This window comes from Peromyscus californicus, unplaced genomic scaffold (assembly GCF_007827085.1).
Source record: "Peromyscus californicus insignis strain IS unplaced genomic scaffold, ASM782708v3 Scaffold_21__1_contigs__length_65335640, whole genome shotgun sequence".
Lineage (NCBI taxonomy): Eukaryota > Metazoa > Chordata > Mammalia > Rodentia > Cricetidae > Peromyscus > Peromyscus californicus.
This window is the reverse complement of record NW_026294514.1, coordinates 45,167,274-45,184,325: the sequence shown is the minus strand read 5'-3', so window position 1 is coordinate 45,184,325 and position 17,052 is coordinate 45,167,274. Positions and strand designations below refer to the sequence as shown.

Genomic DNA, 17,052 nt, shown 5'->3' with positions numbered 1-17,052 from the left:
TAGGCTGCCTGTGTATTACGTTCTAAAGATATCTCTGGGCCCAGGTTGTCTGCTACTTGTAAAGATGAATGACTTTTTGATGACTCTGACTTGGTTGGTTAAGTGCTGCTCGGCTTCTGCTATTCTGGAATCCTGTCATCTTCGTGTAAATCAGAGAGGCCAGCTAAACAATGCCATCATCTACTGTCATACCTGGCCCACAGGGACAGGCTGTACAGAGATGTTTTAGGTGTCTTTCTCAACACTTCAGTGAAGCATGTATCTTCTGTGTCCCTGCATGGAGTACAGCTGGGGGATGTGTTTGCATGTTGCATACGATAAATCCAATGCAATATTTCTTTTTCTCTAAATCATTGGCTTTCCTTTTCCACTTCATGTCATGAAGCTCTGGTATCTCAGTCTCCTAAACTACCCATCAGTCAAATAACCTCTAACTGCATGAGCTAAGTGCCTAAGAGCAGAAATACATTAAGGACAGATTTCTTTTTTATTTTCTGCATATTGGTGTTTTGCTTGCTTGTGTGCATGTATGCCATATGCATGCAGTGCCCAAGGAGGCCACAAGAGAGTATTAGATGCTCTGAGCTGGGGTTAGACTGGGTTCTAAGTTGTCATATTGGTGCTGGGAGCACAACTTGAGACCTCTGTAAGGGCCATAAGTGCTCTTAACCAATGAGCCATCTTTCCAGCCCTGAATAGTAATACATTTTGACTATATCTAGTGTTACATTCTATCTTTCATGGTCCCAAAACCCTTAGAACGTATTTCTATATATGGTTCCTAGATTGTTGCCAACATTTATTAGATACAATTTTAGTTATTTTGGTGTGTGAATTGTAGTAGAATATTTTAACGTGTGTTACTTTTGTTCATGTTGCATTTGTTTAACTCTGTGAGGCTGTGTTACTGTGCCTGTCTAAAACACCTGACAGTTTAATAAAGAACTGGCCAATAGCAAGGCAGGATAGGTAGAGCTGGCAGGCAGAGAGAATATATAGAAGGAGAAATCTGGTAGGAGGATCTGAGATCTAGAAGCTGGAGGAGGAGGAGGAGGAGGAGGAGGAGGAGGAGGAGGAGGAGGAAGAGGAGGACTCCTCCAGGGTCCAGCTACCCAGCTACCCAGCAAGCCACTGAGTAAGAGTAAGATTTACAGAAGTTAGAGAAAAGGAAAAGCCCAGAGGCAAAAGGTAGATGGGATATGTTAAGATAAGAAAAGCTAGCAAGAAACTAAGCCAAGCTAAGGCCGGGCATTGATAATTAAGAATAGGCCTCCGTGTGTGATTTACTTGTGAGCTGGGTAGTGGGCCCCTCAAAAAAGAGTAAAAAAACAACCAACAACAGTGAATTATTGCTCCAATCTATTCCAAAAGAGCACACAATAAAAGGTGATCATTGTCTCAGGTATAGGGGCTCAGAAGTTGACTGCTAGTTTTTTTGAGAAAGATACAAATTCTATGTCAAGGAATCCACCCTGATGAGGACAGTCACTTCTGGTAGATTTTGTAGAAAAGATGAGTATTTTAGGAAAACATACGTGTGCATACAATCCCCCTAACCTTAAATGACAAGATTTTTTTTTTAATTTTTAACTTTTTTCATTGTAAGGATGTTTTGCCTGCATGTATGCCTGGTGTCCAAAGAGACCAGAAGGTGCCAAATTCTCACATGGAACTGGAGTTACAGATGGTTTCAAGCTGCCGTGTGGGTGCAGAACCCAGGTCTTCTAGAGGAATAGCCAATGGTCCAACCACTAAGCCATCTCTCTAGTCCAAACTGACAAGGTTTTCAAGCAAAGAAAACCCAATGTGCTAGCTACAGAGTGACAACCGAGTCTACTGGTGACCACACAGGTATGTGTTGGGAGAGGGGTAGGACACACAGGGCAGGACTGCTAGATTTATCTGTAGCTGACTCATTCCAAATTTTAGGATTTTATCATTCACCAATTAATCCATCCACTTTTTAGAGGAAAAAAAAAAAAGCTTGTTACATCTGTGAATTCAATAGTGAACAATAAGTCAGCCGTTCCAAAACCAAAATAGAGCTTTTGATCCTCAGTTATATAATTCTCATTGCTACAAGAGGGGTTCTCTTAGAATTGTTATGGAATCTCTTTGATTCTCATACCATAGGAGAGCTGATGGACCTGGGCTTGCCATTTCTCTTTATAAGCATTCAGAAGTACTCCAAAGCATCCTCCCCCACCATTGTCCTTATAGTCCCTTTTGTAGCCATGAAGTCAAACATAGCTGTCACCTCATCGCCCCCATGTATTTGCTCCATTGGCATTTCATCAGCATCAACCACAGGTGATTGCTTAATTAACTGAGGTGCTCTTCGTGACCCAAATTATCATTCTATTTTCCATTGGCAAGGCTCTTGAGGCAAAGGCCAGTCAATCTGACCTTTAAATCCAGTCTTTGCAGGTCCGTCTCTTGGGACTACTTCCTGGACACTGAAGGCTTAATAAAACTGATTCTTAACTCTAATAGGGAATTAAACAACGAGGGATTCACTAGCAAGAAAACCAGAGGGAATACAGACAGCAGCTGTGGAGAGCCAACCTTATAATTACCTCTTGAGCTGATAAAGGGCCCCCCCCCCCAAAGACAGCCCTGCCCACCCAGTTAAGGGCTAAGATGATAAGCGATGGCATGGCAACTGTAGTATGGTTGACTGAGGAATAGAGAAGTCATTGTGATTCTTGCTATGCATTGTTGCTAGAGAGTGCCCGGAAAGCTCTTCATGCCTTACGCCATTACAAAACTGTTGGCCACCAAGGAGTTTGGACTTGGAAAAAGTCAAGTATGCTAGGAGAAACTGCTTATCAGATATATTAGAACCAGGAAGCAAGTTCCTTGGTTTCCTGTAATGTCTCTTCAGCACCCTCTACTGACTGAAAGTCCCAGAAGGAGAAGACAAACCCACTTCAAAGGCCCAGATTCATTTTCACAGCGCGGTGCAAAAGGGTGCATTTGGAGCCGAGAGGCTATAATTCAATAGTCGGCACAAGCTTTTCTCAGATCCCTCTCATTAGATTTTGTCGACAGATGTCTACATCTGCCCGCATGAGGCTTTGTCGGCCTCTTTTCCTCCCAGGTTTCCTCCCAGGATGTTGCCAAAAGCAAGAGGAAGAGATGAGTCCAAAAAGGATCCCCCAGATTTCTGGTCTATCCTTCCTAACGGCCCTTCACCGACCCTTCCAGGGCACGCTGATCTGGGTGTTCCAGGAGAGAAGACCCGACCAGAGAGGATGGAATTTGGGGAATGAACCACAGCCGCTATGGAACGCCGGCTGTTGGAACCCTGGAAGCACCCTACTACTGGCCTCAACGCCTGCAAAACCTCCTCCCTTGTCACCAAAGCCTCTTGAGGTCTTCCTACTGTCAGGGCCCAGTGAGGCAGGCGCTGGGCGGGCCTGGCGGGCGACGCGCTGTGATTGGGCGCCAGGGGGCCCGCCCCCTCATCCCGGCGCGTCGGGAGGGGGCGGGGCCAACCGGCTGCCCAGCTCCGGGGCTACGGGCGCCTATTGACCCAACAGCCGCCGCTGCCGTCTCCTCCGGCTCGTGGCGGGCGGTCCTGGAGCGCCGAGTGGCGCTGGGGAAGCCGGCTCTTCCTTCCGTGGCTGCCGCCGCCATCTCCGCGTTTTCGGGGCGGGAAGGAGGGGGGTGCTCACGGCTGCAGCTGGAGCGGGCTCCTCTCCGGGGACGGTCCTCTCCTTGCTCTCTGCTTTGCCTCCCTCCCGGCGCCGCCCGCCCCCTTGCGCCCTCCGCGTGCAGCTCCGGCCCGGGAGGGAGAAGGTAGGGGAGGCGGGGGCCGGGAGAGGCCGGGGAACGGACACACACACCCGAGGAAAGTCCTGGATCGCAGCGCCCCGGAGCCCAAGGTGCACCCCGGCCGGGCCCCCGCAGTAGCCGCGGCAGGAAGGGGCTCCGGCGGGGACGCGGGGGCGGTGTGGCGGGGGCGGGCCTGGGTGTCCCAGCGCTAAGTTGTGGGGCACGGCGCTTCCAGGTCCAGTTCCTCCTTCCGCGCGCTCCTCGCTCCCAGCGCTGCACGCTCGGCCCCGGAGCCGCGGAACCCGCGCGTTCTCTGGGCGCCGAGGACACGCCTGCCCTTGTCGAGAAAACTTTTCCTGCCGACTCAGTCGAGGCGGCGGTGGCAGGAAGTCGGGGCAGCGACCTCTCCTCTGCCTGCTCCGCGCGCCCTACTACGGGTGTCGGTCCCCAGCAGGAGAGCAAGTTCGTGGGGACCCTTTCCTTTGCTGCTCAGGAGTCCGTCTTGCAGGGACCGCCAGCCCCGGGGAGGGCAGCGGGCCAGGGCGTAGGCCGAGGGCGCAGGCCGAGGGCGCGTGGTGGCTCCGGGGACGAGGTGCGGAGCGCGACCGGGACCCGCGCTGTAGAGTGTGCAGCCCAGAGCAGAGAGCCCTCGGCGACCGCGGACTGGAGTCCCCAGTCCTCCGCCTCTCTCGTTTGAGGACCGTGTCCTGGCTCCGAGGCTATCGAGGAAAAAATGAAGTTAAGTCGCCAGTTCACCGTGTTCGGCAGCGCGATCTTCTGCGTCGTCATTTTCTCACTCTACCTGATGCTGGACAGGGGTCACTTGGACTACCCTCGGGGCCCGCGCCGGGAGGGCTCCTTCCCGCAGGTAAGCACCTGGCGTCGGGCGCGGGGCTGGAGGGCTAGCCTCGGGGGCTCTCACTTCTGCTCGCAGACGCTCGCTCGGCACCGGGGCAGGGTGAGGCCACACCCGACGACCAGCTGAGCCTCATCCGGCCCAGGCTGGGTCGCGCTCAGACCGCCGAGTTCGTAAAGTGCTGGGCATCGTTAGGTGACAGCTTCGCGCTCTCCAGAAGTGGCCTTGTTCGGGCATTCGCACCCGGGCCTGTGGAGTGCCCTCGGGCACCTGCTGACCGGGAACCCTCGTGGTATGAGTGTCGCTGTGGGTCGCCCCCTCGGCTGGCTCAGGGTTAAGCTGCCAGGGGCTGCCCGGATCCCCCCTCTTGCGCCCAGCCGAAGCGCAGCCCACCTAGCCCACCTAAAAAACCAGGTTTCTGATTTTGCTCCCGTCCCCCTTCACGGTCTCCTAAGAGAGAAAAAGTTTATTTCCTGTTGCAGCCCTTTTGGACGTGGATAGTAAGTAGCGTTGATTTTAGTGTCGTCATTCTTCAGCTGTTACATCGGGTGATTTGGAGCAGAGCGGGGAAGCGCGTGTTATACTCCCGATGGAAGCTGTGCGGCGCTCAGTTCTGTGCGGGGTGGTCAAACTGGCAAAGGAGTTGGAAAAAAAAAAAAAAAACAACAAAACGACCCACCCAAGTCTTTCAGGAAAAGTTACTAAAAATAAGCAAATCGATGCAATGAGTTCTGTTTGGAAGGTTACTGCACAGCAGTTGCGAGTGGCCTTTAAAGCTCTTTGCCGTCGACGTATTCACATTTTAGTGAAAGCAGATGCAGTGTGGAGCACTTGGAAGAATCCAAATATTGACAAGCTAACAACTAGTCGACTAGAGAAATCTGTGACCTATTCAAATGAGGCTGCTGTTTAATTTTTCTTTTTCTTTCACGGTTTAAGTGATTGAAAACAATCCTGGCCACTTCTTCTGATTGATATACGAGGGTTAATGGTTTGGTGGGAACTGAAATTAAAGTAGAAGCTTGAAGTATTATGAAATTGAAACGAGGAATTAGAGATTCCGTCATTAGTACAGAGCACTGGAAATAAGTTTTAGAAGAGTGGAATTAAAAACCTGGCTGCAGACAGATGTTTCCAAATGTTGACAGCTTCCGCTTTCCCTAGATAGTACGATAGAGAAAATATGCAACAAGCACTATTGGCTGCCTTTAGATTTTGAACTTGGAGTTTACCCCAGGCTTGTTGACGAGACTGAAGTAAACAGTTTGCCAACAGGTAAATCCATGCGGCCAGAGCCCAGGAGTTCTGAGTTTTGTTCCATATTCTCGGTAATTTAGGAGTTAAACTTACTGTGATCCTCTTAACCCCATTTCCAGAATTTTCTCCATTGCAGGAAATATAAAATGGAACCCTTTTACTTAGTGATGTCTTAATAATATCCTCTGGCTTTGGATGGGTGATCACTTGAGCATGATTTATGCAAACATCTGCATGGGGTTCTCTGGCAACCTTGACATTTCCCTCTGTTTCTAAAGCAGTGAGTGACTCATTTAGTTACTGAGAACTCTTAAGCAGTTAATTCTATTTCCATATGAGCCCCCAGCTCACTAGGAAGTTGAAGTAGAGAGCGTGCAGCATTCGGTAGAGAGCCCTGGTGGTGGGCTTCAGGAGACGTGCCTGTAGTGGTGTGTTTTCTGTGCAGGGAGAGAGGGCTTGGGAGTGTATCCTCTGTTTCTCATCTGGACTTCAACCACAGAAAGGTTTAGTATTAGCGGGGCCACTGAATCTCCCAGTGGGTCGACTTCATAAGCTCTCTCAGGAAGCCTGAGAATCATGTGTTTGGCATTAGCTAGAGTGCCTCCTCATATGATGAATTTGATTTCCTCAACTACCAGTCAATTGGTGTGGAACTGAGGCATTACCATGCCCAAGGTCACAGACAAATGCTGGGACTTGAACAGGCAGCTCTTAGAGTGTAGTTAGTCTCAGAGCCACAAAACTGTCTTGCTTCTTGGAATCCTCTTGCTAGAGCCGGCTTGAGCCTTCTTGTTGCCTGATCTGTGGAGAACAGAAACAAACTTGTCGGTTTATGACAACACCTCCCCTCCTCGCCCCCCTCCCCAAGTAACCTTTATTGTGAAGGCATAATGAATGTGGTCCTTTTGCTAAAACATTCACTGCTTCAGATTTATGCTTTCCCAGAATGTCTTCTAACTTACTTCACAGCCAAACACTAGTAGAAAGAAAACCATTACCAAGCAGAGCATCCAACATGTAGGTTCTTTAATTTTTTTCCTGTGTCTAAACTGTATGTTAACTTTAATTTCACAGCAGTGCCAGGCATAGGGAAACTATGTTGCAGTCTGTTTCTTGAGCAGGTTTTGATGGTGAATCCTTGAGTTTAAGTAGAGCCCGTTTGTCAGGGTATGTGTATGTAATGCAACCAGAGGTTATAGTGTGCATTCTAGTTTCTTTCACTTGAAGTGGTAACTTCATTAAGGTGTGCCGTCCATTTAGAATGCAAACTGTATTTAAAGACCATCCTAGGTTGAGAGCGTGTATATTTGTTGTTCTTTGGACTTTTGTTCTTTCCTCTGCTCTTGCAACTTTGTTTCCTGTCACCTAATCAGTCCTGAGGCTAGATTACTCCTGGGCACCCCAGCTCGGCTCCCACCCCACCCCCAGAGCCCTGCCTGCCTGCAGACTACCATTTCCCTCTTAGTGGTTACTGTCAGACCTTCTTTAAGTGTTACTGTAAGAACTTCTTTTTTTTTTTTTTTTTTTTTTTTTTTTTTTTTTTTTTTTTTTTTTTTTGGTTTTTCGAGACAGGGTTTCTCTGTGTAGCTTTGCGCCTTTCCTGGAACTCACTTGGTAGCCCAGGCTGGCCTCGAACTCACAGAGATCCGCCTGGCTCTGCCTCCCGAGTGCTGGGATTAAAGGCGTGCGCCACCACCGCCCTGTAAGAACTTCTTTAAGGCCAGAGGCTGTGGCTGCAGGTGGCCTACATTCTTAGGGTTATTTCATCTCAACTAAAAAAATTAAAGTAAGTAAATCAAACAAAATTTTTAGAAAAGCAAAGCCCAAAACAAACAAACACAACAACAGCAAACAACCCCAAAGTTGAGTCTGAATGAGAGGTTGGCTGGGACCTATTGCTGTGAAAATGCCTTATGCTAGCCACGAGAGTCTGAGCAGATGGGTTGGAGAAATGTTACCGCTCCCTGAAAGGGCTGGCCATTCTAATTAGCAATTTCTCTAGTTGTTACTATGTACCCTAGGAAAAACTAGAATTGAAACAAGGAATCAGAGTTTGTGTAACAAGGAATGGCTTTGACTAGGATATCATATGACGTCGGGGCTGATGTTAGCATTTGAAAGGCTCTGCAGAAACTAGAGAATAATGAAAAAACGTGCTAGTGAAGTCCAGACTTGATCTTGGGGCTCAGAAAACGTTTATCAAGTGCGAAAATGGGAATGTGTTGATGCATTTGATTTGAAAGCCAATGTGGTAGGGATTTTGATGCCTGGAAAAAAAAAAAACCCTTGAAACTAGACATATGTATATGTATGTATGTTTAAATGCTTTATACCACGAGCATCTTTTAGCACTTGGGAAGCTGAGGCAGGAGTATTGCTGCATGTCCTGGGCCAGCCTAAGCAATGCAGACCTCACCTACGTATAAGCAAACACCCTCACACAATCAGAACCACACTAGTAATTTTGAGTGAAGCACAGAACATGTTAATAAAAATGGATCCACAGCAGAAGGTATGAGGACCTTCATGTCCTAGCTGCTGTTCCTTGTTTTTATAAATCTTTTAGTCTGAAGCATGCAATATCTAATGAAAGTGTTCTCCCACACCCACCAGGGCACTGTATTTGGGACAATAGCTGTTGCTGCTAGGGTTTGTTTAGGGAGCACAGCCAGGTTATCTGGTTTCCTGAGCTATAATGATTGAGATCTAGGACTTTTGAGAAAGGATGGAGCTTTGATGACAACCAGGTTTAGATTCAAGAACTTTCAAGAATCTTGAGGTGGTTCCCCTCCATCCCTCCCAAGGTCAGTAATCTTCTGGGACTTCTCTGAGGTGGGTCTCCTCCGTCCCCTCCAGAGGTCAGTAGTCTTCAAGGACTCTTCTGCTAAGCACAGGTCTCAGACTTGGGCTTCTGAGAGTAAGCTGGACCAGATGCCATGGCTACATTTCATCTGAAGGCTTTATTTTTAAAACTGATTTGCATGTATTGTTCCTGGATCAAGACCTGAAGAAGTAAGTACTTTGATAACAGGTGTCAAGATTCTTTTTATTGGAAGGGGATTGTTCTGTTCATTCATTAGCCTCAAAGGATTTCTGAAGTTATGGACAGCACATTGATAAAATTGACCTTTTGTGTGTTTTTACTCTGAGCTTGCTATTGGTTTTTGTGATATTAAAATGTTTACCTAGAAGACTGAGGGGGCATTCTTGCTGGTCCCTTCTGGTCTCCAGCTTTCTCCATTCAGAGGCCTCAGTTTTCCTATTTCCATAGAAAACTCTAAGAATATCAATGGCCAGTCATCTGCTCAGGTGAGCTGTGGTTTTTGACTTATAAAAGGTTTGCTATATTTTTGGATCCTGGTCCTTAGTGGTCCAGGTCCTGATGTGGCAGCGGCTTGTTCATAGTGTTTCTCTAGAACTGTGGTGAGGAATACTATAAAGTAGAGAGCTTTGCTTCTTTCCATAGTTGTTGATAGGAGATCGGTCAGGTCAGGAAGCATTTGCATTAACATTAAAATGGGTTTTAATTTCCCTTCCTAAGCCACATTGCTAGTTTTATGGTTGAAACAAGTTTGGACTTGGAGAATTGCCTGCTCTGTAATGGAGCTCATACGCTGTCCTTTAGTGAGTACTGTTGCTGATTTTGCCTCCTGATACAGATTCATGACTTGATTTGAATAATTCTGTCTGTTGTATAAGTCTAGGTGGAGTGATGGAGAGAGGGTATGTTTAAGGTAATCTCATTTGTGCTGGTATACAGATATAGATGCCATCAGTCCTTCGGTGTTAAATTCTGGATCTAACATCTTGTTTCCAATATTGAGGCACTAGAGTTTATAACGACACATGCTACCTCTCCACTCCTTCATTTTATGTTTTTTAACCCCTTTGCTGTTGATAATTTTTTGGGTCTGACAATTGTTGTTGTTAGGGCTTGCCTCTATGTCATAAGGTATCTGGTAGTACCCTGCTCTCTTCCTAGTATATACTGGCTTGTCTCCTTTCTTGTCCCCCATTTGTAGCAATCAAAAAATATCCCCAGACATCTGCTAGATATAAATAGCCTCTGATGGGGGAAAAACTGTCCCCACTGAAAATCAGTTTAGCTGTGGTCTGGACAAAGGCCTATTTAAAAACAACAACAACAACAACGTCAAAAAACCACCGTGTACTTTCTGGGCATTTTGCATTTTAGGAAAGAGTGATTGAAAGGTCTGTCTAGTTCTGGTGCTCTGAAGGATAAGTAGCATGCTTAGATGCTCATATTCCAGTCTTTCTCTGGGTGCTTAAAATTTAGTTACATATCTAAGATTGTAAATTGCAGTATGTTACAGAAAACATAAGGATAAATTATGTTCATATACAAATTAAAGGGAAAAAGGGAAGGTTAACAGAATTCACCTTCTTCGTCTTTACCAATTGGACATACACATTTCAATAAAAGCGGTCTTCTCACGTCATAGCGATTAGGTGGTTTTCCAAGCTCCTCGGAGCTTGGCAGTAGTCCAGCTTTATTCTCCTTGCCTTTCAGAATGGGAAGGCAAGCTGTATCGATCAGTGATAAGGTGACATAAAGTCATTTGCAAGCATTACTTGAAAGTTTGATGTTTTCTCAGCTTGGATTTCTTCTTGTTCAGTCTGATGGTTCTGGCTCTTGCATTTTGTGTATCTTCTTGGGATGGGAAAGAGCAGAGGAGGAACTGGAAAGTAGTCTTTCCTACTGTTCATTTCAACTTGTCTTCCAGATGGTATGTTAAGAGGAGGAATGGGGAGGTGAGCAGGAGAACAATGACGTTCTTAGTGAATCCCTGTCTTCATCTTCTCTTGTCCACATGCCTCCTAAGGCAGCTGATTGGGAAACAGATTGACCTAGTACCTCCTTTTTTGTAGGGCCACAGCCAAAAATGGTTTTTACGTTTTTGATTAGTCAATTTCATTTCATGGAATCTCCATAGCTAGTTGTGTGTGAATCCTCTTGGCAGAGTCAAATGGGTGGGCAGAAACCTTCTGGGCCATAAAACCTCACATATTTATTACCTGACACTTTTCAGAAAAGGATTTGGTAACTCCAGGTTTAAACTGTTCTTCTCTGCTGTTAGAGGCAAACAGTATGCTGAAGCAAAAGTAGATTCATCGAAAGCAGCATTCTTACAAGCTGGTTATTAAATAAATACTGATCAAAATTTGTATCTTAAAACTTGTGTTTATCTACACGCCTCATAGATTTCCATGTATCCTTGGGGAATGTCCACGCTAAAGCATAGATATGCATAATACACTTAATTACTTCCTGTATATCACCTGAAATTTCAAATTATTTGTTTGTTTATTTATTTATTTATTTATTTACTTATTGGTGTTCTAGGGCTTGAGCCCGGGACCTTACACATGCTAGGCAAATATTCTCCCACTGAAGCACATTCCCATCACCACCCCATCTCCCAGCCCTTTGTCTTTTTTTTTTTCTTTATTTTGAGACAAGGTCTTAATATGTTGGATAGCCTGGTTTAGGACTCACTGTGTAGTTCAGGCAGGCCTTGAACTTGTGTTCTTCCTGTCATAGCCTCTAGAGTAGCTAGGATTACAGTGTGCACCACCAGACCCTAAAAGTCGAAAGTTTCTCCCTGGAGGACTGCTCAATGCATGAGTGTTTTGGACCATGAACCACACAAGATGAGTCTATACCTTCATGATGGCAGCCCCTGACTTCTCTGTGTCTCGCTGCTGTAGGCCCCAGACGGCCAGAGGACAGAGCCTAATCTGAACATTTGGGTTAGTCGGTACTGCTGAAGCAGGTTCCACGTGTGGATCTCTTTCAGAAACTACATATACAGGACAGGACACTTCTCTCTGTGGTTGGGAGGACTGCCTAGGATCTAGACTGTTCTGCTCACTAAAGAATAACACCCTTCTGTTTTATCACTCTTAAAGCTCATGTCTATCTTTCTTCTTAGTCGTATCTTTGGAGATTGGACCATCAGCTTTAAGTCATAGCACACTTGGTTGGAACCAAGTGGGTGTGGCGCTCTCATTTAATCATTTCTGTGCTTGACTTTTTTTTTTTTTTTGGTTTTTCAAGACAGGGTTTCTCTGTGTAGCTTTGGAGCCTGTCCTGGATCTCGCTCTGTAGACCAGGCTGGCCTTGAACGTACAGAGATCCACCTGCCTCTGCCTCCTGAGTGCTGGGATTAAAGATGTGCACCACCACTGCCCGGCTGTTTTCTCATTATTCTCTTTCCCTTTTCAATGTATGCATTGTGTATTTTTCACATGGCTTTGTTTTCAGGTCTAGGATGATGATGATGATGATGATTTTTTCTGAAGAGCAAACAGATTCTGAACTAGACCTTATGCTATGGTTACTTTCTAGTGACCCACTTCATGTTGGATTAGGAGAACTGGCAGTCTTGACAGGGATCTATTTTGTGAAGGTATAGGTACACGTAGAAATTATAGCAGAAACCAAAACCCCTCAAAGCAGAGAGGTGTGCATCGACACACTCACAGAGAGAGGTGTGCATCAACACACAGAGAGAGGTGTGCATTGACAACTGAAATCTTTCTTCTCTGTCAGCCAACTCAGTGGTTCTAAATCCAGCTTCTGAGGGGTCCTCACTCCGCTAGTATTCTCTTTCTAACTCACCTTACAGTCACACGCTCTGACAAACAGCATTGTTTCATCTTGACCTACTGTTTCCTTTCATAAAAATGAAGGATTCCTCTCTTGTCCTTATAAAAGTTACTTTGGTACTTGATTCTTCTGTTTGGTATCTGTAATAACTTGGAAGGATATAATCTGCGTGTGTTCCTGATCTATCACTATTAGGTATGAGCTCTTGACTCCCCACCTATCACATGGGGAAGGTGGTGTTTTCAACATCTTCTACTTGTTTCTTTTTCTTTTCATTCTCCATATTCCAGCTTTTTGTAATTACTCATAAACTTTAAGTCATTTGCATTTCATTCCAGGACTTCATGTCTTACATGCTCTGCCTATTGGCTACAAAGGTTGAAAACTAAAAACAGAGGATACAGAACTTCCAATACAGGAATAAGGCTGAAAGATTTATTGTATAATATGGTAACTATGGATAATAACATTGTATCGTAGTCTTCAGAACTGCTGAGAGGAGATTCCAAGGGTTCTTATTACAGAGACGTTCATTTTGAGAACTAATACATTTGTTAACTTGATTGCATGTTCCAAAATGTATAGGCATTTCAAAGCAACATGTTTTACTTGATAAATGTGTATGATTTTTATTTATCACTCAAAATACATCAAAATGTTTAAACATACTAAACACTGCAAGTATTGATAGCATAGTGTGGTTCACTGTGTCTGGTAATTTGGCCTCATAGGGAAAGAAGGGGGATATTGAATTCTTAAATATGTTGCACTTGGCATCTGGGCAAGTGGATTCTCATATCCTATGTTCCAGCTGTTAAGAACCATGCTGTTTTCATCTCGTTCACATCTGGACTGTGGCTTCCTTGTAGCTTGTCTTTTCTAGGTCTATTTCTAATTTATTTTCCCTTTATGTTACTGACAGTGGAATGGAAATCGTTGAATCCTGTCTCTTGCATTGTCTTGTTAAAAGTAGCTTTACAACTCAGCACATATCAATACTTTGGACACATAAGGTTTTATGGGATCAAAAGAAAGAAATTTTGCCCTTTCAGGCGGTTGTTCCCAGTTCATGTTGACTCAGATTGCCACACTTCTTCCAGGGTAAGCGCTGCTTGGTTTCTGTTCCCATGGGGGGCCCCTTCCCTTCGGGGTGCAGACTTGGGTTCCTGCATCCTTTGCAGCATTCCCTCTGAGGTTTTCTATTAATATCTTTTGTTTGATTGAAATACATTGTGTTTACAATAAAATGCTTACATAAAAATTAAGTGGGGGTTTACATTCTTTTTCAAAACAATTTTTAAAATTAAAATATAATGACATTATTTTCCCCTCTTTAATCACTCCCATGCCCCCAACTTGCTTTCTCTTTAATTATTTGTGTGTGTGTGTGTGTGTGTGTGTGCTGGGTCTGTATAGTGTAGCTTGTATGTATGTCTTCCATCCACAGATACCTGTAGCTCTCACCTTTCATCACCGAAGCTTCTTTTTGCAGCAGATGGAGACCATTACAGAAAGCCCCTGCTGGTCAGAATGCAGGGAACATAGGGTTGATGTACTTAAAGCTCGGTAACGCCTACACCTAAGGCTCAGGGAACATTGTAGAAGAAGGTGTGAAAAGACTGTAAGAGACAGAGGACCAGGATATATGTTGAGAGATTGTATCCTTTAGACATGACAGGGAAGCCACACCCTTGAAATCTCAGCAGTATGGCTGCCTAAACAAGACTTGAACTAATGACAGCACCAGCTGGCATGCCAGCATGGAGCGGGTAAACCTCTGAGACTCTTTTGTGCCCTAGGCATTGAATTTATGGGTGGGAGCCTTGTGGTAACATTTTCTCTGGAGGGTAGGAACTTGTGACCATGGAACACTCAAGAAAGCCCAAGACTGGATCATCCTTAGCATCATTGTCCGTCTTAGGGGGAAAAAAGTCTACAATTTGCTGTTTCAGAGTAAAACATTCTTTGTAACAGTCATTAGCCTCCCAGACAAGTCAGGCATAAGAGAATAGGCATAGAATTTGAGAGTGGAAAGGGTCCTTAGGCTGGTTAGTGTAGTCTTTGATTTTTCACATTATGGGCACTGGTGGTTAGACCTCGTCAGTGTGCCCACTCATCACCAATACTTAACTGGACATGCATGTGTCCTAAGCCTTGATTCAGTGGCTTTTCTGATGCGCCATTACAAGCACAGGTTTTTGAACTTCGCAGAATGATAGATCTTACAGAGGTTTTGATGGGCATACTAGATATGCTTCTCACTTAGAAAGTGCTTCTTAGGTTATTTTGGGAAATATAAGTATTGTATGTGGAACAGATAGCTAAGAGCCATTCACGTTTTCATTAGGAGTTAATGGGATTAGGATGATATTGGGCACATGTTAAGTATTCAAGAAATGCTAAACTTTACCAGTGTATGGAAATAGACAATGCACAGGTATGTTCCCTAAATACTGTTGCACATTCTGGGGATACAGAAGTGAAGAACAAAACAGTAGCCTTGAACTCTCCAACCGTTTGATGTTGGGACATGGTGTAGACGTCTACAAATGTTGGTGGGCTTCATTTATACTCTAGCTGTCCCGGGATCTGTGTAGGTTGTTGGACTGTAGATCGGGTGTGCCTGCAGGTGTCCATGTTCTTATCGTTCAGGGCATAGACTTCAAAGGGAACTCAGAACCACAGCTGCCATGTTCTGATGATGGCCTAGTTTGCTGGACTCAAGAAGAGGAAGAAGTTGAGTATTTGCAGTTGGACTTGGCAGGGGGTAGGATCCTTGCTAGTGTGAAATATAGCACTTTACTAGCCCTGCAGTCCTGAACTTGGGCATTTGACAAGGGCTGAGGAGAGTGACTTGTCTAGGTAAGTCTTTGGGTGCTTTAAAGGGTAGTTTGGAGCCAGGTGTGGTGGTGCACACCTTTAATCCCAGCACTCCAGAATCAAAGGCAGGCAGGTTCTGTGAGTGCAAGGCCAGCCTGTGCTATACAGTGAGTTGCAGGACAGCCAGGGCTGCACAGAGAGACCCTGTCTCAAAAACAAAAACAAAAAAAACAAATGAAAAAATGGAACAAAACAAACAGAAAGAGTAGTTTGTAATGAAACAATGAGTCGCCTGGAGTCAGGTTAGAGTTGGGAGTTAGGATGTGGCAATCTTCTTAGAGTTACTCTGTGTCTCAGGCAGCTGCTGGAGAGAAAAGCAGTATTAGAGAATTCATTTTGTAGAAAATTTTAGACCTGGAAGGGAGCGAAGAGAATATTCAATCTAGATTATTCTGGTAGCAGTGTGTAGGAAGACTCAGAAACAGGAAGGCAGCTGAGAATCTGCGTGAGGTAATGCAACAGACAGAAGGCAGCAAATCTTTGTTCCAGTATTGCATTGCCCACGATCAAAAAGGAGAAAAAATGTACAGCCATTTTCGTGAGGGGAGCACTAAGACTTTCTAGCGGACGGACGGGTAAAAGGCAGTGAAGCGTGGTTCGAGTCACGTGTTTTCCCTTGACTTTTTCCTTTTGGGGTATTGGAGACAATTTATACGGCGTGCAAGGACAAGCCAAGTTTGTGGAGTTTGTGAAGCCAAGTTCAGCTTCATTTATGATGGAGTGGACATTAATGGAAATAGCCAAGTGGGCTGAGAGATCCAGGAAGGAGATGCCGACTGAGGAGCCATCAGCGCTGAGGGAGAATGAGCTCACTCTGGGACCGTGCCTGGTTAGGAGAGCCCTGAGCCAAGGACATTTCTTATAGCCAAGATCTGAACTGCTCACATGGAGACTATCATGCAGCAGATGTTAATAAACTACAGTAGCTTGTGTTCAGGTCGTGAGAAACTAGCACATGGATGAACATACCTATGAAAAGATGACGTCAGGAGGAAGCATTTCAGAGATGCTTCTCACCAGGAGACCTACAAAGACCCTTCTCATCTGTACCGCCCTTGATGGGACCAAGTTATTGTTTTTCCGAGTTATTGTGACTAGTTTTCCTAGGTTGTAAGACAGAACGTGGACTGTTGGGTGTGTATGGTTGGGGGAGATGAGGATGAAGAGAGAGAGATTCATAGGGAGTCAGAAGGCAGTGACGCCAGCCAGATGGTTCATAGCTCAAGGTTGGTGTGGAGGGCAGTTGTCTTGCTGAAAAGATCCTCCAAACGGCCTGTGCTTGACAGAGAGCCGCTCTTGTTTGGCTGACCCACATGCTAAGAACTAAGGATTGCTTTTGGCCCAGGGCCGTCTCTTGAAAACTTGCAGGGCCAAAGAGTTCCAAGACTTGAAGTGCAAACTATTTCTTGAGACTTTCAGGGTAAGAACATCTAACCAATAACTACTGGAAAAATTAAGATGTGAAACTCAAGAAGTTCATATCATTAATGTGTCCTTACAGCTGATGGTGTTCTCAGAAATGTGTTCTTTTAAAAAACGATATATCTTATTTTTAATTACATATGTTTGTGCCTCCCCCCCACCTCTGTGTGTGTGTGTGTGTGTGTGTGTGTGTGTGTGTGTGTGTGTGTGTGTGTGTATATGTTTGAGT

The 17,052-nt window shown here is 45.2% G+C and overlaps 1 protein-coding gene across 1 annotated transcript in view; it reads left to right on the top strand.

Moving 5' to 3' along the window:
- The first annotated feature begins 1,069 nt into the window (after positions 1-1,069).
- The window catches only part of Man2a1 (mannosidase alpha class 2A member 1), a 175,639-nt gene continuing 159,656 nt past the window's right edge, over positions 1,070-17,052 (top strand). Inside the window, exon 1 of the mRNA XM_052750223.1 lies at positions 1,070-4,645. Within this exon, the coding sequence (XP_052606183.1) occupies positions 4,511-4,645 (135 nt within the window). The 5' untranslated portion in view covers positions 1,070-4,510. The remainder of the gene's footprint in view (positions 4,646-17,052) is intronic.